The following is a 25,130-nucleotide window of genomic DNA, read 5'->3' as shown; positions in this document are numbered from 1 at the left end:
GGTTCCCAGAACCCACGTCAGGCAGCTCACCACTACCTGCAACTCCAGCTCCAGGGTATCTGACCCCCTCTTCTGGTCTCTGTGGACACCCACATAACCAAATGCGTGCATGCACACTCATGCGTGCACACACACACACAAATAAAAATAAAATAAATATCCTAAAAGAAAGAAAAGGAGAAGTTGCCTCTTGTGGCAATTGTGCCGCCTATGATCGCAGCACTTGGAGGTGAAGTAGGAACATCAGGAGTTCAAGTTCATTCTTGGCTGAGTATGGAGCTCAAAACCAGCCTGGACTAGTTGAAACTGTCTCAAGACCAAAAAAAAAAAAAGTGGGCAAACGAAAAACAGGGTGGGGTGATGGAGAAACGGACAAGGCTGTATTGTAGTCTGATGTGTCTACTCTGCCCACTTTCTCAATAGCCGAGTGAAGAAGTAGGTGGAAAATCATTCTGCCTGATCAGGCACTGACATCACCATCATCCTGCCTGATGCAATCGGCACTGATTGTTATAGTATGATTATTATAGTGTCTGTATTTCTTTGTTTGTGTGGATGTGTACGCCAGAGAATGGTATGAAGGGGTCAGTTCCTTCCACCATGCGGGTTCTGAGGATTCAGCTCCTATTGTCAAGCTGGGCAGCAAGAGCTGTTACCCTCTGAGGCATTGCGCTAGCCCAAATGTAGCCCAAGCTGGCTTTGAATTCATGGTCCTCTCGTCTGTGTCTCTTCATATCCTAGGGCATGTGCTACTACAATGGCTTAAATAGTACCTGTATTCTTACTACAAGGAAATAATATTTAAAAAATAATCAAAAAATGGCAGAGCACAAAAATCAAGTACGAAGCCACCCCACCACCACCATTTAATCCCATTACTAGGAAGTTAAGAATTAACAAAACCGCCAGGCAGTGGTGATACACTCCTTTAATCCCAGCTTGGGAAGAAGGCAGATTTGTGTGAGTTTGAGGCTAGCCTAGTCTACACAGTGAGTTCCAGGACAAGCAAAACTACACTGAGAAACCCTGTCTTGAATCCCCCCCCCCCCAAAAAAAAAGAATTAGCAAAACCAATCAACCAACCAGTGATGACAGAAGTCAGGAGAGCTGCCACTCTTGGGCAGGAAACTAACTGGGAATGAAAGAGAGAACATTCCGGTGACAGACAAGATCTCAGCCTAGGTTTGGATATGATTACACAGGTATGGAGCGGTCTATGTGTTCACCAAATTCTCAGGGCTAGATATCTGCCAGTATGCATTCTATACCAAATCTTTTCTTTTCTTTTCTTTTCTTTTCTTTTTTTTTTTTTTGAAACAGGGTTTTACTGTGCAATCCTAGCTGGCTAGCCTGGATCTCACTGTGTAGACCCAAGCTGGTCTTGAACGCACAGAGATCCACCAGTCTCCAAGTGCTGGGATTAAAGGTGTGTGCTATCACAACTGGCTACCAATTTAAAAATGATACAAAAAGAAACTTTAGGGGTTCCTGAAAGAGGATTAGCAATTGTCAGGGTCTGGGATGGGGGACAGAGAAGGAAGTGATGACTAGGCGGAGCCCAGGGGACTGTCAAGGCAGGGAACTATTCTATATGACATCGCCATGAAGGGCACGTGACACGACAGGCCTGTCAAACCCGTAGCACGTGTGTCACAGTGAGCCTTAGTGTGTGTGCTGAACAACAGTGTTCCAGCATAAGCTCCATGATGAGAACAAACACACCAGTTAATTCAAGATATTCACAAAGGCAGAAACCATATAGAGGGAGAGCAAGGTGCCAGGGGACTTTCTATTCAGTCTTTCTCCTCCTCTTCCTCCTTGTCGTCCTCTTTATCCTCCTTCTTTTCTTTTCTTTTTTTAGTTTTCAAAACCAGACACTGTGGCCCATGCCTATAATTTTAAAAATATTGTTTGTATGTATGTGTGTATATGTATGTATATATGTGTGTGTGTGTGTGTGTGTGTGTATATATGTGTGTGTGTGTGTGTGTGTGTGTGTGTGTGTGTGTGTGTGTGTATGTGTATGGGGGTGTACATGAGAGCACTGTACCGAACTCAAGTCCTTTGCTCTTAACTGCTGGTCCATCTCTTCAGCACTTACATTGTCTTCAAAACTTTTCTGTACATCTAAAACTATTTTTAAAATAGTCTATTATTTTAAAAGTATATATATGTGTGTGTGTGTATTTGTGTATATGTGAAGTGTATTTAGATCTACATACACACACAGATATATAGATATAGATATGCAAAAAATGTAGCTTTCTCACAGTTAAAAAAAGAGCTAGAAAGCAAACCCCAAAAAGCATGAGAGACGCTAGCATTTTGAGTGTCATTATCTGTAGATAGGAAAAACAGGAGAGGTTTTCTGCTCTCCACTCCCCTCTGTGTTCCCAGCTGTCCCAGTAAATGGGTATTGTTTCACGAAGGAAAAATACTCCCTTTCCTCTTTTCAAAACTTAAAATGGCCTGTTGCCCCAAAAGGGGAGAGAGCAGACCCAAGGCTCCTTTCCAGCCAGCAGCTGAGACCTGCCTAGCCACTTCCAGTCAGCATCTAAAGCCTCCAGGTTTCTAGCCTCCCTTCCACTCCCCTCAGGGTGCCTCCGGCCAGAGGTAAACAATGAGTCAGAAGTCAGACAAAGGTTGGCTGACTCTTCCCTTACGCAGAAGCCAGGAGGTTGCAAAGGTGGCTGGCAAGAGAGTGCAGTGTGCTGCCTGGGACCTGAAGAACTGACCACGCAGCCGCTCATAACTCAGATCAAATCTCCTTAAGTTTTCTCTAAGACCCGACTGTTCACAGGAAAATTAGACACTAAGGGTTGACTGGGTCTTCTGCTCTAATTACGAAAACCAAAATACACTTTCAGGCCCTTAGGAAAGCAGTCTGTGGTTATGGGTCTGGGTTTAGGGCGGCATTGACCAGGAGCACTTCTGATTCCATTGTGTTCCCTCCTGTCTGTGTGAGCCTGGGTAGGCTGTCCAGCCTCTCTGAGCCTTGTTTTCCTCTCAGGGTTCCCTCGGGTCATCTATAAGCATGTATACAGAGCTGCTTTGCATGGGCATGTGTTCAACCTCAAACCTCATGTCTAGCACACAGCAGCCATGTTTGCAGAGAGCAACAGGACACACCCTTGCCTTTCAGTGAAGTCCATTAATTTTATATATTTTTTAAAACTCCTGGGCACCTATCTCTACACAGCTTTTACTCAAACATGAAGGATTTTCACTTGAAGCAGGAGGCTGTCTTATGAAAAGCAGCCAGGAAAAGGATGGTTTATCCAGTGCCCATATGATTCTGTCCTGCTCAGAGGAAGCACCTAGGTGATGATGCTGCAGAACTGACGGGGGCATGGGTGTTGCTCCTTTTACCCAACACACAGGGAAATCTTATAATCAGGGAGACTGGAGACTACCACTCCCCACCCTGTGAGTCCGTCTACTGTGGTCCAGCCCAGGCCTGCTCCATTCCCTGTTCCACAGTATGGTTTAAAGTCACTGGAATGAGAATGTTGGGATGAGCTGGCCTATCTGGGAATAGCTATATAAATTATAGAAACCACAGCAAGGACCTCATAGGATTTGGGCCTTAATTGCCCCATTAAATTGTCACTCTTCTGATATGGGATTCCCCTCTGTATGCTAAAAAAAAAATGTTTTATTACCATTGCTTAATAAAGAAACTGCTTTGGCCTATGGCAAGGCAGAATAGAGCTAGGTGGGTGGGGGAGAGGCACAGAGGACTAACCTGAATGCAGGGAGAAAGAAGTAGTCAGGGAGATGCCATGTAGCTGCCTAAGGAGGAGAATGCTACTTTACCAGGAAGCCACAGCATTGTGACGATACACAGATAAATAGAAATGAATGGGTTAATTTAAGACGTAAGAGCTAGTAGGAATACACCTGAGCCATTGGCCAAACAGTGTTGTAATTAATATAGTTTCTGTGTGATTATTCAGTTCTGGGTGGCCAGGAAATCAACATGCAGCCTCTGCTTACACTCTTCCCTCCTGCCAGGGGCCTGCTTAGACAAAGACCAGCCCAGGAGTCTGCCCAGCTGGTATGTCCTTCTCATACAGTCTTTCCTCCACCATGTCTAAGTTGATCCGTTTTTCCACACTTGCTAACAAACATACTGCAGGGTTGCTTTGGGGATTCTTGGTCCCAAACCTTAGCATCTTTGACTCACCATTTCCACCCACCCCAAGGGAGCACTATGAGATCATAGGGTTGTTTCTCAGATACCTTGGACAGGATTATAGACTGGCCCAGAATTTACATCATACAGACCAGGCTGGCTTCGGATTCATGGATGCTCAGAGTCTCTGCTGATGGCATTAAAGGCATGTGCCATCACACCCCCACAATAATTTGTTTTACAGGGCTCTCAAATGAGAGTGTAAAATTAGCAATCAATCATACTTGAGGCCTGAGCACAGGTGACCCCACCCTTGCCAGCTGTAAACAGTAATTTGCTGAGATTATGAGCCTTGTCTACCGTCAAAACAAACACTTCACCTTCCTAGTAGCCTTCTTACAACAGAGTCCTTTGACCTTTTGACTTATTTTTTTAACCAGACTGTAATCCTGGCCAATGTATCTGAAAAGCTACCCTACAATCTCATTCTCATTGAAGAAGAAGAAGAAGAAGAAGAAGAAGAAGAAGAAGAAGAAGAAGAAGAAGAAGAAGAAGAAGAAGAAGAAGAAGAAGAAGAAGAAGAAGTTCCTTATGAATGCTATGAACAGAGCCAGCAAGGTGGCGCAGCAGGTAAAGGCACGTGCCACCAAGCCCGATGCCATGACTGAGTTTGATCCCTGAGAACCACATGGTCAGAGAGAACCAGCTACCACAAATTGTTCTCAGGCCTTCCTAAGTGCGCCATGGCACATCTACACCTCTACAAATAAGTGCCATTGTAAAAGAAACACTGAACAATGACTTCAGGAGCCACCAATATCGCACCATATAACTAGTTATATGACTAGTGCTAAGAAAGTCACATATACACCTGTCCTTCCTGAGGATCCTCTCTTTGTGTCTTGAGTGTGTGTTGTTTCTCTCATGAGCTTCTTTCTGATCTATAACACACACGATTCAATCTAGTTTATTTAATCTTTAAAATGATTTATTTTGGGACACTGGCGTGCAGACGCAGAAGACACCGGCGCACAGACGTGGCGGATGCGGAATAGTCCAAGCATGAAACAGTGACGCCCACACTGAGAGCAGATCACCACACTACAACTAAATCAAGTAGGTTTTTGGGGGCCTGGCCTGCAGAGTGGTAGACCTTTTATTGGCGAGGTCCACGGGCTAACGGGGAGCCTGGTCCTGTCCCTGAAGACCACCCTGAGTGAGGAGAGTGTTTTTGGCCCGCGGTGGGACACAGGAAACAGAACGGGGGCATTCCCCGACCCCCTTGACCACCCGGTTAGCCTGAGAGGACTGGTCCCCTCTGCTGGAGCAGAGGATCTCTCTTGCTCTTGGATTGGGAGGATCAACATAGTAAAAATGGCAATTCTACCAAAAGCAATCTATAGATTCAATGCAATCCCCATCAAAATTCTTCACAGATCTGGAGAAGACAATAATCAACTTTATATGGAAAAACAAAAAACCCAGGATAGCCAAAACAATCTTATACAATAAAGGATTGTCTGGAAGCATTACCATCCCTGACTTCAAACTCTATTACAGAGCTACAGTATTGAAAACAGCTTGGTATTGGCATAAAAACAGAGAAGTCGACCAATGGAATCAAATAGAAGACCCTGACTTTAACCCACAAACCTATGAACACCTGATTTTCGATAAAGGAGCTAAAAGTATACAATGGAAAAAAGAGAGCATCTTCAACAAATTGTGCTGGCAAAACTGGATGTCAATCTGTAGAAGAATGAAAATAGATCCATATCTATCACCATGCACAAAACTCAAGTCCAAATGGATTAAAGACGTCAATATCAGTCCGAACACACTGAACCTGATAGAAGAGAAAGTGGGAAGTACCCTACAACAGATGGGCACAGGAGATCACTTCCTACGTATAACCCCAGCAGCACAGACATTAAGGGCATCATTGAGTAAATGGGACCTCCTGAGACTGAGAAGCTTCTGTAAAGCAAAGGACACTGTCACTAAGACAAAAAGGCAACCCACTTACTGGGAGAAGATCTTCACCAACCCCGCAACTGACAAAGGTCTGATCTCCAAAATATATAAAGAACTCAAGAAACTAGACCGTAAAAGGCTAATCAACCCAATTATAAAATGGGGCAAGGAGCTGAACAGAGAATTCTCAACAGAACTTCAAATGGCCAAAAGACACTTAAGGTCATGCTCAACTTCCTTAGCGATCAGGGAAATGCAAATCAAGACAACTTTAAGATACCATCTTACACCTGTCAGAATGGCTAAAATGAAAAACACCAATGATAGCCTTTGCTGGAGAGGTTGTGGAGAAAGGGGTACACTCATCCATTGCTGGTGGGAAGGCAAACTTGTGCAACCACTCTAGAAAGCAGTGTGGCGGTTTCTCAGGAAATTCGGGATCAACCTACCCCTGGATCCAGCAATACCACTCTTGGGAATATACCCAAGAGAGGCCCTATCATACAACAAAAGTATATGCTCAACTATGTTCATAGCAGCATTGTTTGTAATAACCAGAACCTGGAAACAACCTAGATGCCCTTCAACAGAAGAATGGATGAAGAAAGTATGGAATATAGACATATTAGAGTATTACTCAGCAGTAAAAAACAAGGACTTCTTGAATTTTGCATACAAATTGATGGAAATAGAAAACACTATCCTGAGTGAGGTAAGCCAGACCCAAAAAGAATAACATGGGATGTACTCACTCATATTTTGTTTCTAGCCATAAATAACCTTCATCAGGCGATGAAAGGAGACAGAGACAGAGACCCACATTGGAGCACCGGACAGAAATCTCAAGGTCCAAATCAGGAGCAGAAGGAGAGAGAGCACGAGCAAGGAACTCAGGACCGTGAGGGGTGCACCCACACACTGAGACAATGGGGATGTTCTATTGGGAACTCACCAAGGCCAGCTGGCCTGGGTCTGAAAAAGCATGGGATAAATCCGGACTTGCTGAACATAGCGGACAATGAGGACTACTGAGAACTCAAGAACAATTGCAGTGGGTTTTTGATCCTACTGCACGTACTGGCTTTGGGGGAGCCTAGGCAGTTTGGATGCTCACCTTATTAGACCTGGATAGAGGTGGGTGGTCCTTGGGCTTCCCACAGGTCAGGGAACCCTGATTGCTCTTCGAGCAGATGAGAGAGGGGGACTTGATCGGGGGAGGGGGAGGGAAATGGGAGGCGGTGGCGGGGAGGAGGCAGAAATCCTTAATAAATAAATAAATTAAAAAAAAAAAAGACTGCCATGCTAGAAGGCTAATGTGAAGAACAGGGGGCAATTATAACTGAGAAAACCAGAAAGGTAAATGTAATTTCTCCTTTTCTGATATCTCTTGGAATGTGATAATCATACATCATAGTAAAATTGGGTAAAAAATAAATGACTAAATGTAACTTTAAAAAAAAAAAAAAAGAACCCAAATCCAGGCAGGGATGGACACTTAATGAGTTTGGACTATGTAAGGTCAAGTTATAACAGTGACACCGTGTGGCAATCAGGAAGAAGGCAGTTGGACAAGATCCTCTCTAGGTGAGGAACCTACCCAGGGAGGCCATGTAAGTCCCTGGATCTACTATAATTCCAAGAGGGGGGTGGGTCTTTGTTTTCATATTATTTTGTTAAAAAAATTTACTTTTCATTTTACATACCAACCTTAGTTCCCCCTCCGTCCCCTTTTCCCACCCCACTCCCTTTTTTCATACCCCCCCATCCACTTCTCAGAGGGGGTAAGGTCTTCCTTGGGGAGTTGTCAAGGTCTGGGATACCAGCTTGAGGCAGGGCCAAGCCCCTCCCCCAGTATCTAGGCTGAGCAAGGTATCCCACAGCAGGGAATGGGCTCCAAAATGCCAGGTCATGCGCCCGGAGGTGCCACTGCCAGGGCTGAGAGGGGCCGCTCTTGAGGCAAATCAGTGGACTTTCTACTATTAACGAAGATCAGGCAGTGCTTCAAGTCTGTGTCCTTGTCTGTGGTGTGGCGATAAAGTCTGAGCTGAGAGAATCTTTGGTGATATTAATTTGTGTCTTTTTCTTTCTACATTCTCCATATTTGCTGAGGACATAGGGAATATGGAGAATATTTGCTGGCTCTACCCCCTCCCCCCCATCAAAGGGTGCTCAGGTTCCCTCTACCCAAATCCACGGTATATTATCCCAAATACTTTAAATCATCTTGATTCTTTTAAAAATCTGTCTGTTGTTTTTGGACAATGTCTGGCTGTATGCTTTGTTGTAACCTACACTGGCCTCTAACTCATGGTGATCTTTCTGCCTCGGCTCCAAGTGCTGGATTCAGAGTGAGTTCCACTCCACTATGTCTTGCTAGATTACTTATATCTAACAATAAAAATAGATATCCCACTATATTGTTTAGGGGACAATTTTTAAATCTGTGTGTGTTCATTACGAGTGCATTTCCCCTGTCCGCAGGGCACTGTGTTCATAGATGCAGAGGCCAAAGGATAAAAAGGGCAACTGTTTTCCTCCCACACCCCAGCCGCTGCAGATCTTCCTGCATTTCTCATCTCTGCAGCTTTGGCAAGGAGAAAACACAGTCCGACATTCATGGCTGTGCCTAGCTTCTGTAAAACCCTGTAGCCTTTCAGGGTGGGTACCGGTTGTTCAGTTAGGGCCATCAACGAAGGCAAATGGATTTAAAGATGAGAGAGCAAAGTCCTGGATAGGGGTGGGGATGGAGGTGGGGTGGGGTAGGTTGGTAGGCGTGTGGGGGGGGGTAATGGTGAGAATCCCTCCCCTGGCTTCCTGACCATGTTCTGAGGCTCAGAGGTGTTTTGTGGGATATTTGCACACTGTGTGAAGATGTATTGCTGTAACTGGTATAAGAGAGAGCTGAATGGCCAATAGCAAGGCAGGAGAGGATAGGCAGGATTTCCAGGGAGAGAGAGAGAAGAGGAGGAGGAATCGAGGCATACGGATTTCACCAGAGCAAATTGGACACACCATCCTGAGGAGAGGTAGCTGAGCCATGTGGCAGAATGTAGATTAAAAATATGGGTTAATGGGCTGGAGAGATGGCTCAGAGGTTAAGAGCATTGCCTGCTCTTCCAAAGGTCCTGAGTTCAATTCCCAGCAACCACATGGTGGCTCACAACCATCTGTAATGGGGTCTGGTGCCCTCTTCTGGCCTGCAGGCACACACACAGACAGAATATTGTTTACATAATAAATAAATAAATATTTTAAAAAACAACGATAAAAAAATACGGGTTAATTAAGTTATAAGAGCTAGTTGGAAACAAGTCTAACCTAAAGGTCAAGCTTTAATAATTAATAATAAGTCTCTGTGTCATTATTTGGGGGCTGGCAATCCAAAGATAGTCAGTCTTACAAGAAAGCTTACTGCAAAGGTGGATGAACATTGAGGAAGCAGCCCCAAGAGAATAGTCATGTGGCAAAGGTCACAGGGAGACAGTATAGTCATGGGGTCGGTGGATAATGTGGCTGGACCAATAGGTATCTTAGTGGTGGTTTGAGGGAGTAGAGGTCATGTGACAACCTCAATACACCAGACTTTAGAAAAGGGATATCAGTCTGGGTGTGGTGGTGCATACCCTTAATCCCAGCACTTGAGAGGCAGAAGTAGTGGAATCTCTATATGTTCAAGGCCAACCTGGCTTGGACAACCAGGTCTATATATAGAGAGGCTGTATCTTAACAGATAGATAGATAAATAAATAAATAAATAAATAAATAAAAAAGGAGCGACCCAAGGACAGCAGTTGTGGGAATTCCTGCCAGCCTGACAGAATTAAGGATTCGGAATCAAAGCTGAATTGGTACAAAGAGAGCAAAATTTCATTTTGTAGCCATAGCTGATTTGGCATGGTGTCTGGCACCCGTGTGCAAGTATCACACTGCCATCTTTCTGAGTGATGCCAAGGCTGCTGTGATCCACACAGAGCCTAACCCCTTCTTGTCTCCTATAAACATCCTGAGTGTATGAAGGATACAGGGGCAGGGTAGCTTTGGGATGAGTCTCAGCTCTGCGTGGGGACAAGCATTCATTTAACGAGGTCTGCCCTGTTTTCACTTGTGACTAGGATGTTGCCTGTTCCTAGACACCCACCATCTTTTCATACCCAGGTCACATGCCCACGAGAGACTGATCTTCAAGGGAAAAATAATAATTGACTAGCACCGAGGAGCAAGCAACAGAAGAACCTTGAGGTACAGTTACTCAGAAATCCATTTGTGATGCAAATTGGAAACATGTCCCCTAGTCTCCTTAGAGACCCCAGGACTCCCTGAGGATGAGACAGGAAGACCTGGCCCTTGAGTCTCAGCCAGCAGTGGGTTCCCGGGTATGGGATCCCACAAAAAAATAACTCCATTAGTCTCATGTCATTGGAGTCAACCTAGAAGTCTGGATAACTCCAACTACTAAAAGCTTTGCCTTGTTACTTGGATAAAAAGTTTATGAACATGGAACAGCTGATAGAGATATGGGGGGGGGGACAAAGGAGGCCCCCATGCTGAGACAACAAAGGTCAGAGGTGCAGTGCAAAGTATCACTCCTGTGCCCAGCCTAGAGGTGTATGCCTTTAATCCCAGTTCCCCAGAAGCAGAGGTGGGTGGATTCTGAGTTTAAGGGCAGTCTGGTCTAATATAGAGTTCTAGGCCAGTCAAGGCTATATAGTGAGACTCATGTATCCAAAAAAAAAAAATCACCCCTGTGACCCAATAAAATACTATGCCCCGTCTGACCATTCCCCTAAAGAAGTGAATATTCATGCCAAGAAGAAGCAAGAATTTCCTCTGGGCACCACTGCCCAAGCTACCCAGAAACATTCACTTTCTCAGCATGGCAGTTCCTGCCACCAGGGGGCACTTTCACATATCCAAAGTAAAACATTGTCACTTTTTACATGGAGGCTTAAAAATGCCTATGACGAAACATGGCGTGACCTAGTTTCACTGTCTGTGACAGGGACTGATCACTTGATTTCGAAGTCTTGGTCCTAGGAACTCCTGTTTTTTTCCATCAAAGCCTGAAATTACAGGCTCTGGGAGCTGTCCGAGAGAGTTACAGCAACCAGATCCAAGGCCTGTTCATGACTTGAACCCACAAGTTGTCCCTAATGGACTCCACTGTGCTGGGCCTGTGTCCCTGCTGGGGATCAAATATTCACATCCACTGGCTTTCAGCTTGTGAATACCTCTAGAATTGAGGGTGCAGAACACTGGGTAGAAAAAGATTTCTTAGGGAGGCATGAAAACCAGGCTTGGCCGTGGTCACAATAAGGGGCCACTGACCAACGGTCTACACTTGAACTGGCCACATGCCATGACCACAATGTGGCCGTGTTGGCTTCTGGAATCTATCCACCAGCCTCCCTGGGTGGCCTGAGGAAAGGCTTTCTGGATCTTGTGTCTGTGGCCGAGTGCCACACCTCCCTCTACAGCCTCCACCCTGGATTACAGACTGCACATAACCACATATTAAGCCCCTTGGAAGCCTCACTCTTTCTCATTTTTAGCTCTGATCATGAAGCTAAACTACTTGAAACATTGCTGGAATAAAAATGTCTGGTTACTAACTTCATCTTTGAGCAGAAAAACTATGAATTTTCCAATCCCTGCAGGCTTAAGTCAAACTCAGAGTGTTCCATGAATCATTGGTCTGAAAGCGCACCCCTGAGACTTCTCACGTGTCTGAATTTCCCAGCACAGATGCAGTAAAGCAGGGGCTGGGACAAGCAGTGAGTGGACCATGCTGCAGGCTGCATCTCCCCATGCTCCAGAGCCAGCTCCCTACCTGTGAGCCCCAGTTCCAGGTGAGTCCCCTTGCTTCTTCTGTTGAGACTGACTCTTCCCAGGTGGTTGCAGTGATCTTGGACTCTGAACTGGTGAAGTACTCTGAACCAGAAGGAAAAGATATTAGAAATGAAGTTAGGAATCTGCAAAACCACAGTAATATTTTTCAATGAGCCACTGACCCAAGAAATGCACGGTATAGCCTGTGGTCCACAGAAGCGCTGCCATCAGACAGACAAGTAAGCAAGGCTGAGAGGATATAGAGGACACGTGGAAAGCTGAGATGAGGTGGTGTAGCTGTCTTCAGACGCACAGTTCCAGTCTAGCAGGATAACTGCTTCAGTATCCCCCAAGAGTGGGGGCTGGAGAGATGGCTCAGTGGTTAAGAGCATTGCCTGTCTTCCAGTTATCCAGGTTCAATTCCCAACACCCACAGGGCAGCTCACAACCATTTGTAACTCCAATATCCTCTTTTGGCCTTATGGGCACTAGGCATGCACGTGATGTATGTACATACATGTAGACATGAAAGGAAGGAAGGAAGAAATGAAAGCAAGCCAAGACTGGTGATAGCTATCAAATTCTGGAGGGTTCCTGGAGAAAGAAGGTGTACTTTCTTTATTTTTCTTTCTTCCTTCTTTTTTTACATTTGGCAGAGTTTCTCTATGTAGACCTGGCTATCCTGGAACTTGCTCTGTAAACTGGGTTGGCCTCAGACTCAGAGATCTGCCTGAGCCTCTGCCTCCCGAGTACTGGGACTAAAGATGTGTGCCACTACTGTAATATATCTCTCTCTCTCTCTCTCTCTCTCTCTCTCTCTCTCTCTCTCTCTCTCTCTCTCTCTCCCCCAGTACTAGGGGTTGAGCCTGGGACCATGTGTATGCTAGGCAAATGTTCTACCTCTATTGCCATATCTCTGTTCCCAGTCACTGTTAGTTTTTAAAAACAAATTATACAAGTATCAGGTTAAGAATTGAAGTCACAGAACAGAACAATGAAATGTTTTTCCCAACACTCGATTTAAGTGATACTTGCTGAGACATAGTTCAGAAGTCAGGAAAGGGCAAGGCTCCTGTAAACCCCAAGCCATACTTCCAAAGGCAGTCATTGTGTTTTGTCTTCCCAGGAATGGCCTTGCACCCCCATCTCCCCACTAAACAGCATACTCTTTGGGGAATGATCTGCCTCTGTTAAGTGTTTCACCTATGCCCTCTGACCCTCAGGGTCTCTTAGAAAATTGTAAAGCACGATGCCCCTCACCCACCCACTAGAGTGTGAACAGGCATAGGTATGGCCTGGCCCTTCCACAGGATTCCTTGAAGGAACAGAGATGTTCGGGTCAGGTGGTGGATGGATTTCTGAGCACCTTGAGCTTAATCATGGTGGAGAAGGCATCCTACAAGCAAGGGAAGGAAGACCATGTAGAACAAGACTAGGGTAACGCCAAGGAGGGTGCTCTGGTGTGGCCGGACCCATGGACCCATGCTTACTGGCCCACTTAACTAGAAGTGATTGGAAAAGGTGTTGAATGCAATATTTTACCTTTCTGGTACAAGTTGGACATTTCCCACACATCTATTACTTGGTCATCTTGGAAGGAAGCAATGCTTTCTGTGGACAAATGAATCTAAGGAGTTATATTTCATAGCCCTCTTTCAGAAATCCACAGAGCATGTTAACATCTTAAAGGTTCTGGGGGGGGGGATCCCACATGAAATAACTTACTGGATTTTACTTTTTTTGAGGCAATCTTCTTATGTAAGCCAAAGAGGCCTGAAATTTGTGATTTTCTGTCTCCTCAGTGCTAGGTTTACAGGCATGTACCACCATGACCAGATTAATTCGTTGAGTTTTTGACTCAGAGTACCCAAAACTTCCTGACTACCCCGTGTTTGTGACCCACCTGGTAATGTCTCATAGAACTGATGTTACCAGCAGATACTTTAGAAGGCTGTTAGCACATGGCCTCCTTCATTCTACCCTTGCTTGTTCAATCTAGAAAATGATCCAAATCCTCAGAATAAGATGTCCTGGTGCCTTTGCCTTTATGACTGGGAAGGTGGCATTCTTCAGGGTCAGAGGAATGGTTTGAGAGTTGACTATGCCTCTTTGAAGTGTTCTCACCATCATGAGGGAGTGGTAAGGATGGGCACTAGAATCTGAACAAGAAAAAATAGTACAGTCCCTGATTCTGACTGCCGACCATCTTTCTCATCTCGGTGGCACTGTTTCTTCACATGGCTCAGACAGAGAGACTTCCTCTGTCCATGGACTTCTCTGGGGCAACTGGAGACACAGAAGTCCTCTCATGGACCAATACATTCATCAATTCAAACCATGGACCCTGCTGTAGCAGAACATGTGATGAGCATCTCCTCTCAAATATTCTTGGGGAAGAATTGTTTTCGCTGGTTGCTGATTTATTCAACCATTCCAAAAAAACATTTGTCAAAAGCCTGCCTAGAAAGTGGGCTTGAAAGTGGGCATGAAAGTGGGCAGGGGAATGTCTGTGTCTCTCCTGAGCTGCTCACAGATTAGGATGACACACACCAAAAGCATGGTTGGAGAGTATAATATGAGGGACGCCGAAGAATGGATCCCACTGTAGGAATGTGAGACCTGTGCGTGTGCATCCCCCCAAGTCCCCTCCCCCTAAAAAACAAAACAAGTAACAACCTCTAGGCATGGGATTTTGAAAGTCAATTTTGGAGTTTTGAAGGACAGAACATGAACCTTCTACCCTCTCTGAACCTGGGGCTCTTTTTGAGTTCTCGAATCTCCTGTTACATGGCCATTGCCTTTCCCTGACTTTCCCTGCTTCCTTATCTGGGTTTATTCGATTGTGTCCAAAGCTAAACCATAAAGAATACATCACTAGCCAAGAGCCTGGATGGTCTGGAGTGAACATGAACACTACAATGTGAAATCTCCCTTCGCTTTAGCTGACAGACGGTAAGATGAGGAAGGAATGCCTGCCTATAACCCTAGCCCTCAAGAGACTGAGACAGGGGGATGGTGAGCTTGAAGCTATAGAACAAGGTCTCTGTTCTAGCTAGAGGCAAAGTGGGCAGAACAAGGGCTCAGTCTCTGGAGGAATCAAAGGGTCGGGCCCATTTCATCAGCGCAGCTTTTCCCCTGGCACAGCCCAGCTCTCATAGCAGAAACCGGTCTGGTCAGGATTCAAAGAAAAGCCGCAGGACAGAGGCATAGCTCAGTGATGGCGCACAGGCTGACGTGGGTTTAACTCTCCCTTTATCAAAATAGCAGTAATTGCTGTCATGGTCCTTGTTGTTGTCGTCATCATAAAATAAAAGCAACAAAGCAATCCACATACGTGGTATACAAGCTTTTCAAAGACACCCCCGTGACTCTTTGGGATCCCTATTTACTAAACAAAGAGTAAAAAATGTTTTCCGTTTTCTAGAAAAGAAATGGGGAACTAAGGGGCTTGTCCAGGTCTTCTGAGTGGAAGTCTGCTCTTTCCCCAACAGTATTAACAAATGCCACTTTGAGAACACCATGCTATGGTGGAAAACAGCAAATGCATTATTAGATATGTCCTCTTAACTATTCCACATATTTAAAATCATGTAATCCTGGTAAATAAACACACAGATAAACAGAGAGGTTAAGTCACTTGCCAAAGATCACCACGGAAGTGGTGGATTTGGACCTGGCTGGTCTGTGTTCTTTTTTATTTTAGAGACAGGGTCTCTCTGTAGCCCTGACTAACCTGGAACACACAGAGATCCATCTACCTCCGCCCCAGGTGCTGGGATTAAAGGCCTGTACTGCCACGCTCAACTCAGTTTTACCACGCAGTGGGAACAGCTGCTTTACGGTCTCTGCCATGTTGCCATGCTCCATCATGCTCCAGAACAACTGGACCATCACGACTGATGCAGCCCAAGACCTAGATCTGATGCCTAGAGTCGCGCCTGGCATGGAAGAGGCCGTTCAGATTGTTTGCTAAATACATGAAGCACACACATCTTATACCTATTCAATCTGGTAGCTACTTCCACAAGATGCCTTTGTTGCTTTTTCCAACGGTGCCTTTGAATCCCCCTTTCCAGTTTCCCTTTCTTAGCAATGGTCCTAAGATGACCTGTGTGAGGGATTCCTGCTGTGTCAACAGGCATCACTGTAAAAACCCATGTCCTTCTAACCTTACCCCACCTCCACTTCCAAAATGCAGGCTGGAAAGGTCGAAAGCAGCACTCACGTGACAAGCCAGCTGCCCAGTTGCTTCTTCACATCCCCTCTGAGCTATCACTGCTTGAGTAAAGAAACAGCCTTCCTTGGCCCGGAAATACTCAGAGCCCTCCGTATATCTTAAAGCAATCTTTAGACAATGACAGTGACTTTCCGGTCCTAAAAGCATCCTCCGTCAAGAGTAAATTGGTTACCATTAAACATTTCTCCACTGCTTTTACCTTTTAAATGTGCTCCATCTCTCTAGACCATGCCAATCAAATTAATTAAAGCATGCTTAATCAATAAGGCTAGATCATCCCAGAGTGTCTACCTACACCGTCCTCTCCTTAGATGAACGTCTAGGAAGCAGGATAAGTGCAGGTGAATGCTGGGAAGTAGATCATAGGTCATCCCCATGGTGCTAAGAGTCAGATTTCAGAAATAACTGCCAGGCTGGCCAAATATGGGAGATGAGCACACGTCCATGCTCTAGCCAGGAGGCTGCCCGTCTGCTTGTCAGACAAAGGCGGCTGCGCACACCAGTTCTGATCAGCCGAGTCCTTCCCCCAAGGGGGAACACAGGAAAGAAGACTCCCAACACAGGCTGAAAGGACACTCCAAAGTCAGGCAGGAGACACTAAGGGAGAAGCCCTCAGGGTGGGGTCTCAGCCCATTAATTGCTAGTCTCTCGTGTGGATCAGCATGATGGCCCAGGAGGGATTCACAAGCTCTGGGGATAGCGAAGAGGTCTGGGTCCTTGCCCTTCCTTGAATTGATGGTGAGCATAAATGTATAGCGCCTGCATGCACAGGTGTGCATGCATGTGTGTACATATGCATGTGTGTGCTTGTGTATGTAGGTGTACATGTGTACATGCCTGTGTATGTGTGCATGTGTACGTGTGTATGTGTGCACATGTGTGTATGCGTGTGTGTGCTTGTGTATGTAGGTGTACATGTGTACATGCCTGTGTATGTGTGCATGTGTACTGTGTATGTGTGCACATGTGTGTATGCGTGTGTGCGCTTGTGTATGTGTATGTATGTGTACATGCCTGTGTATGTGTGTGTGTGTGTGCACACGCGCACACCTGTTGGGCAGCAAGAGCCCCAGTTCTCAGTAGCTATAAATGAAAGGTATCAGGTGAGGTGGTAGTTGTTGTAGAAGCTGGTAGAGTTGCCACGTGAGAGACTGCATTATCTGAAACTTTTCAATAAGCCTGAAGTACTCTAAAAATTTCATTTAAAAAAGACATAAGGCTGAGTGTGGTGGTATACACCTTTAATCTTGGGACTCAGAAGGCAGAGACAAACAGATCTTTGTGGATTCAAAGACAGCTTGGTGTACCAAGTGAGTTCCAGGCCAGCCAAGCTATTTAGTGAGACCCTGTCTTAAGATAGATAATTAATAAGTAGACGCAAGATTTGACCTATAAACATTCCACGTGGAGCAGGAGAGGGACTCCTGGAGCCCAGTGCCTTCCTGAGGATCTCTGGGCAGCTAATGGTTGAGGAGGAAGGGAGAAACATTTTCTTGAGTGCTGTAAGCTGTAAGGGTAGAGTACTCAAGTGCCTGTAAACTCATCTGCGCTTCTGTAAGTAACTCTAAACCCAGAGGCTCACCAAAAAAAAAAAAAAAAAGACATGGAAACGGGAGGGGACTAGTTGGGGAGAGAAAGGGAATCAGTAGGATTAGGAGGGGGAAAACAAAGGGTAATGAAGGGTAAACATAAAAATACTATATATATGAAAATAAAATCAAAGCCATTATTATATGTAATTAATAGATATTAATAAAACTTTAAAGACATATTTCTTTTTTTATCAAAGGATTTATTTTTAACTTTTATTTATGTATATGTGTGTCTATCTGTATGTATGTTACATACATGTAGGTACATGAGGAGACCAGAAGAGGGGGTTGGGTCCCCTTAAGCTAGAGGTATAGGCTATTGGTGAGTTGCCTGATGTGGGTGCTGGGAGCTGAACTCTGATCCCCTGCAAGAGCAGGATATGCTCCTGACAATGGAGACACCTCTCCAATCCTAGTGAAAACCTTCAAACGCCCTTCCTTCTGACTTGTCAGCAATTACAATACATAATAGTTACTTATGGTCACAGAGCCGCTCACTCTGGCTCACTGGAACCTGGCTCACTGGCCACCCTAGTCTCCCCTGCCCCCTCCCCCAGCCTCCTCAGTCTCTGGTAACCTCCAGCGGACTCTTGATTTCTGTGATATCAACCTTTGCTGAGCCCATGAGAGTAATATCACAAAGCATTGTCTTTGTGCACCTGGCTCACGTCTATTATCCAAAAGCTGCCCAGTTCTCTTCACTCATTCACCGCTGATTTATTTGTTCATTCACTTGCCTGGTTTTCAGGTGCGTCCCACGAGGCAAAGGTTCATCTGCCTCTGCTTTGGTTTGGATGGGGGTGGGGGGTGGGGATGGTCTCCACAAATGGCCATTGAACAGGAGTCTGTGCCTGCAAAGCGTCCTAAGCCAGAAGACCATACTGCTCCTAGCCTGGCAGAGGTACCCTTAGGAGCCTAGACCTGGGACCCCAGGACAGCCTGTTTGTCCTGAATCTGTCACAGATTTATGGAAGTGGGCAAATGCCTTGACCTTCTGATCAAACATGTAAAACTAAAAAACAATGGAGATGGACGTGTGAAGTGGGGGCTTTCTTCCAGCCTTGACTCCGAGCCTTAGAGATGGCCATATCAGACAAGCTGCGCTAGCTGGTGACCTGGATTCTCCACAGCAACTTCCTCTTTGACCTTGGGCCAGTCCTCAAGGATAGAAGAACTCCACTTGGAAACCAACTAGCCCTGGAATTTTTTTTTTCAACTTGCTGGAGGCCAGGGTTGTAATTCTCACTCCTCCACTCATTCAAATGGCCGAGCTGATTAACAGCTAAGTCCCCCATTTTCTGCAAAATGTGAGCAATGCACACGGGCTGCTCACTCACGGGACTGTGAAGAAGCCAAAGGACACAGCTCGTGCAAACAGCCTTCAGCATGGGCGAGCTGGGATACCATGCGACTTCAGAACCGCCAGGTTGTATGAGACAAATGCCCGGGGCACGCCTACCTGGCAGCCTCCTTCAGGGTGGAGTGGCTTTTAAAAGCAAATCACAACATCACCTGATGATAGATGCACCTGTGCAGGCAGGATCGGGATTGTAGAACAGGCCTCACCACGGCCACACCCAGAGGCACACCCCCCCCCACAACCCCTCCAGAAAGCTCCCCTTTCTTTCAGCTGCAAACACCCTGAGCTGAGGCTATGAGCTCAGCTAACTATATTACCGTGCGATGACACCCACAGCCGACGCTGAACTCACTCTTTATAATGACAAATCATTCTGTCCACTGGCATGGAAGGTGGGGCCACCATGCCATTCCCCAGCCTCCGTTGAGGACAAAAGGCATCAAAGTCAAAGCCTTTGGAAGGATTAGCGCTGGTTCCCAGTGTCTGCATTCTCTCTTGCTGACAACACAGACCTCATTCAGCGGCTCACAGCCCATCCGGCAAGCCAGTTCTCAAAGAGCCACATTCAACACGGTATTTCTAAAATTCTAAGGCCATGTTGCCTATTTCTAGTGTGGTTTGCAGCTTAACAGGGATGGATAGGACTAGGCATTAGAGAGGGAGGGACGAGTTAAATATTTCTATGCCCGTGCTATGCCCATTGTCAGTAGCCACCTAGATGACAGACAACTGAGAGGCCAGGCATGCAAAGTACACACATCTGTACCTGTGGAGGGGCAGGGCTTGGCGGCCACAGGACGGTGTTGTGGGAGCCAGTGTCCTCCTGTTGGAAGCAAAGGGTCTTCCTGTTAGGGCAAGGGTGAGAAAGAAGCATCTTCCAGGACCTTTAGTTTCAACACCTGCCCAGCTTGTGGTTGCTGTAGCCCAGGGTGACATCACCTACTGTGGCCTGGGCCCTCCCTTGTCAATAATAATATAAAAAATGCCCCACAGGCTTGCTCACAGGCCAGTCTGGTGGGGACTTTCAATTGAGGTTTTCTCTTTCAAAATGACTCTAGCTTGTCTCAAATTGATGTAAAACTAGCCAGCACAGATACCCAAGGGAAGTCAGACACCAGACGGAGGGGAATCTATAGCATGAAGATTTGGGGGCAGTCAGGGCCAGGACTCAGCAGACTTTCCCCTCATCCTTTGCGCTGGTGACAAAGCTGATCTTTAATCTAGGCAGAGGAGGATCACCAAAACTCACGACCTTTCTTCTAAGGACCCACTTTTAGGCAGACTATAGAGGGACCTCTGCCAAGTGTATCTTCATAGATGAAGAATCTAAGAAATGGACACTTGGGCAGGGAGAGTGTGGGAGGCAGAGAACCCAGTGAGAAGCATTACCAATGCAGCAGATGTGAAATAAAAGGGACATGGACTTGTCAAGGGAGAAAGTGGCTGGACAAGAGAACAGGATAGCTCTGTCTTCCCTTCTCCTTTAAGAAATGGCTCCAAGCAATGCTGAAGGCTGCCATTGTGCCCTGCAGAGTAGATATAAGACTTGGGGTGGACCACTTCACATGTAGACACAGCATCTGACCCCAGAGTGGGAATACAACACATTTAGAATGGGTCTGATTCTTTACAGGGGTCAGGTCAGGATGGACCACTAGCTGGGGAAAACATGACCACTTATCTACTGTCAGCACCTCTTTTCACCCCACTAGACTAGAGGTAACTCCTGAACATTTAGAAAGGGGGAAATAGAGCAAGATCCAAAGGGGAAAGCTCCTGCATTATCTGCTGGAGCCCTGAACTCAGTCAACACTGTAAATAGAGCCATGGCCTTCTCAGTTCTGTAAGCCAGCCCCCCTTCTCTGCTTGTGATCATTTGTAGAAATGGGGTACCTGTCTCTTAGAATCCTCTAAAGGCCTAAACAGAAATTCACAAGGCTAAACAGCCAGACCACCCACTAACGCACTGACCAACCATAGGATGTTGTATTAGGCGCGTAAAGAGACAGCGGGTAGAGTCAGGGTGACCTTCAGATTGTGGTTTTTAAATGGCAGGAGAGTTCGTGCTACCCAGGAGGAGAAATGCAGGATGAGAAGCAGAATGATGAGAAAGGTTGAGTTGGGTTTGAGGAACTCAGGAGGGTGTGGTTGTACCAATAGAGGTCTCTAGAAGATGTAAAAAGATGAACCCGGGGCCTCATCTCCACGAGGAACCCCAACCTGCAGCCAAACACTCCCACACTTTATCCCTGTGCTTCTCTGTGGAAGGCAAACCTCATCCTGTTCCTGGAATCCTAAGACAACTCTACAAAGGCCCACCGGCTTGTGCCTGGTTTGACTAGAGATGTGGAAACTCCCAGAGCCATGAAGGAGTCCCTGTCTACTCTCAGAAGGCAGAGCTAGAGGATAGAGGATGGGAATGGAGCTGGTAGGAGGTGGGAACTGAGGGAAAGAGTGGGAGGAAGGTATTTCACTTCTAAAACATCTTTACTTTGAACTAGCAAAGCCTCAGAGCATTAAAAGAGACGTTGTTGGTGAGAATACAGTGAGAGGACCGAAGAGCAAGATAGCATCTTTTTGGAAAGCATTTTGCAACATATATAGTAAGAGCCTTGCAAAAGTCCTTGCCCTAGGACCCAGAAGTTCCATCTCTATGGAATCTGTGCTTGGTAAAGAATAAGTATCTCATTCTGGACAGCATGATTTGTGAGAATAATGGGGAGAAAATGTAAGTCATCCTAAACTGTTGATATTCAGCTTTAAGTTCATCTTGAGTAAGGCAGGTGTGGTAGTTTGAATGATAAAGGCCTCCACAGGTGTATGTGTGTGTGTATGCCTTGTGGTTGTGTCTCAAGATGTGAGCTCTCAGTTACTGCTCCAGTGCTGTGTCTGCTTACCTGATGCCATGATCCCCACCATGACGGCCATGGACTGTTCAATGAAACCGCAAGTCTCAAATAAATCCTTTCTTCTACAGGTTGCCTTGGCCATGGCGTTTTGTCCCAGCGGGTTTGCTCATCATCCCTAGGGTTGTGTTAAAGTAGCTAAAGCAAATATTTCTCTGGCCTAGGAACGTTCCTCAATGCTGATGGCTTGTGTTAGATAATTCTTTTGGAGACTGTAGAGTATTTTGCAGAATTATGACTTCTTCCAACTACAGACCGATAACACCCTTTGTCACTGTGGTGACAACCAAGACTATAGCTAGATATTGCCACTTGACCCTTTCCCGTGGAAGACAGCATGGCCCCAGGGTAAGAACTACTGCTCCACCCTGTTTGTAGCTAGCAGCAGGACCTATGAGGAGCTTGGAGCTTAGACAGATCTGTAAACCTCAGAAGGGAAGGGAAGCTAGCTGGTATGTGAGGAGGAGTAGGGGCCAAAGTATGTCTAGTGCCCCTCAAGGGCTCTCGTCTGATGGCCATGCCCGCCTCCACTCTAGCTCATGATGGAATGTTCCTGTGAGGGACAAGTTCAAGAAGGCTGACCAGCCAACAGGCACCTTTATTGACTCCCAGGGTATTTTTAAATAATTGAAATTAGCTGTTAATATGTTTTTATGGTTTTGAGGGTGTTTTTGTTTGTTTGTATGTTTTGCTTTTGAGACTGAGTCTTCTACTTCATAGACCAGGCTGGCCTTGAACTCTGAGGAGAGCCGCACGCCTCTGCTTCCTATTAAGGTTGTGTGCCACTATGCCGAGCTATGAACATGTTTTTAAATGTAAGACTTCTTTCCACAATCTTTGAGAATCACAGGTGTAACAAGTTTCCAACACATTTTGTGAGGTTAATAATAAACCAGCCCCCCAGAGTATCTTCTTTATGAACTTGGACACAAAAGTCCAAACAATATATTAACAACAAAACAAAATAAAAACAGAAACACTGTAACATAGTATCAAAATATTTATATGCAATGGCCACATGAGATTTATTCCAGTTATGCAAGAAGGAAATAATAACATCAATTGATGCAGAGAAATCCCTAACAAAATCCAACTGAATGATTTTAAAACATCCTAAATAAACTAGATGTCTCAACTTGATAAACCATGTTTGTTTAAAAAACAAACCTAACCAGGCAGTGGTGACACATGTCTTTAATCCCAGGACTCGAGAAGCAGAGGCAGGCAGATCACTATGAGTTAGAGGCCAGCCTGGTCTACAGAGCAAGTTCCAGGACAGCCAAGGTTTAACAGAAAAACCCTGTCTTGCAAAACCAAAACTATACAAACCAACAAGACAAACCTTATAGCTATTAGCTTCCTTAACATTAGAAAACTCAACCATCTCCCCTTGAGAATAGGAATAAGGGCAAAATATTCATTCTTTCTACCCTTAGTTAACAAAGCAATGGGCATCCCTGTCACTATAAAATAAGAAAAAGAAGAAGAAATTAAAACTGCTCAGAGGTTGTGGAGGGAGTAAAACTGTCTCTATTTACAAATTACATAATTTCATAGTAATTCGCAAAGAATTACAATAAAAACAGCACCACCAAAAAAATCATTGCAACTAATAACTGAGTTAACCACAGAATACAACAACACACAAAACCCAGTTCCCTAAATATATATATATGTGGACCCTGAAGTGATTCTCTAAGTTTGTTTGTTTGTTTGTTTTGAGACAAGGTTTCTCTGTAGCTTTGGAGCCTGTCCTGGAACTAGCTCTCATAGACTAGGCTGACCTCGAACTTACAGAGATCCACCTGCCTCTGCCTCCTGAGTGCTGGGATTAAAGGCGTGCGCCACCACCACCCAGCTGATTCTCTATTTAGAGTCACTCTAAAGAAAAATGTAGTACTTAGGTAAGAACTTGACAACACATAGACAGGATCTGTTTGCTAAGGATTATCAAATGATTTTAAGAAAAAGAAAGAAAGGAAGGAAGGAAGGAAGGAAGGAAGGAAGGAAGAAAGAAAGAAAGAAAGGCCCTATAAATGGAGCCAGAAAACATCTCAACTGATCAAGGAAATCAATCCTTCTCTACTTTATCTACTCCTTAATGTGATTCTTTTTTTTTAAGATTTATTTATTTATTAAGCATACAATGTACTGCTAGCAAGGAAGGTACCAGGTCTCATTACAGATGGTTGTGAGCCACCATGTGGTTGCTGGGAACTGAACTCGGGACCTCTGGAAGAGCAGCCAGTGCTCTTACCCTCTGAGCCATCTCTCCAGCCCCCCTTAATGTGATTCTTATTAAAATCCCAGCAACTCTTTTGTAGACACAGGTTTATTCTAGCATTTATATGGGAAACCCACAGATCATGGCGAAGACTCACTCTATTTGTCCTGAGGACTTAACACACAACTGCCACGACCAAGAGAGCCGTCACAGCTTCCGTTCTGTGTGCCTATTCTAAGTGTATAGAAGTTCATTGAGGTTCTAGACTTTGGATCTGGTTTATGTTGGTGTGATGTTTTTTATTTATTCGCAAGATTTTTAAAAATAAAGTTTATAAATTCTTTTTTAAGAATCTAACTATAAAGAGAATCAGTGTTGTAGAACAGAGGACCTAGGCTAAACCTACACAAATATACCTAACCGGTTTGTGAAAAAGGTGCAAGATCCATTCGATGGGAATAAAAACAGTCTCTTTTCAACAATAAAGCTGGGGCATGGGCATTCATGGCCAAAACAATAAATGTCAGAATTACAAACAAACAAAACCTTCATCTTCAAGGGAATGAGAACATAAACCAGAGATCGGAAGACAGTATTTGCAAAAGAAACATCTAAAAGAGAACTGCTATTCAAAATATATTTAAAATGAACCCTTAACATTCAGTAGTAAGATGCGGACCATGGTGGGGGTGTGCCTTTAATCCCAACACTTTGCAAGTTTGAGACCAGCATGATCTACATAGGAAGGCCCAGATCATTCAAAGCTACATATCCTGTCTCAAAAAAAAAAATTCAACAAGCTTATTAAAAATGGGTCCAAGTCTTTGAAGACTCAGCAAAGGAGACAAGCAGAGGTAAATAGCACAGGACAGAATG

General features: G+C 45.1%; 1 protein-coding gene across 20 annotated transcripts in view; it reads right to left on the bottom strand.

Annotated features, from left to right (window-relative positions):
* The window catches only part of Tacc2 (transforming acidic coiled-coil containing protein 2), a 208,903-nt gene that overhangs the window by 151,358 nt on the left and 32,415 nt on the right, over positions 1-25,130 (bottom strand). For 17 of the 20 annotated variants that reach the window (XM_075972486.1, XM_075972495.1, XM_075972503.1 and 14 more), the window contains exons 3-4: positions 19,891-19,947; positions 11,937-12,037 (exon numbers count right to left, since the gene is read on the bottom strand). In XM_075972486.1, the coding sequence (XP_075828601.1) occupies positions 11,937-12,037; positions 19,891-19,947 (158 nt within the window). The remainder of the gene's footprint in view (positions 1-11,936; positions 12,038-19,890; positions 19,948-25,130) is intronic. The other 3 variants (XM_075972491.1, XM_075972492.1, XM_075972494.1) reach the window with 1 other exon arrangement.

The sequence above is a fragment of the Microtus pennsylvanicus genome, chromosome 5, assembly GCF_037038515.1.
Source record: "Microtus pennsylvanicus isolate mMicPen1 chromosome 5, mMicPen1.hap1, whole genome shotgun sequence".
Lineage (NCBI taxonomy): Eukaryota > Metazoa > Chordata > Mammalia > Rodentia > Cricetidae > Microtus > Microtus pennsylvanicus.
Note: the sequence above shows the minus strand (reverse complement) of the source record. Positions and strands in the feature narration are given on the sequence as shown.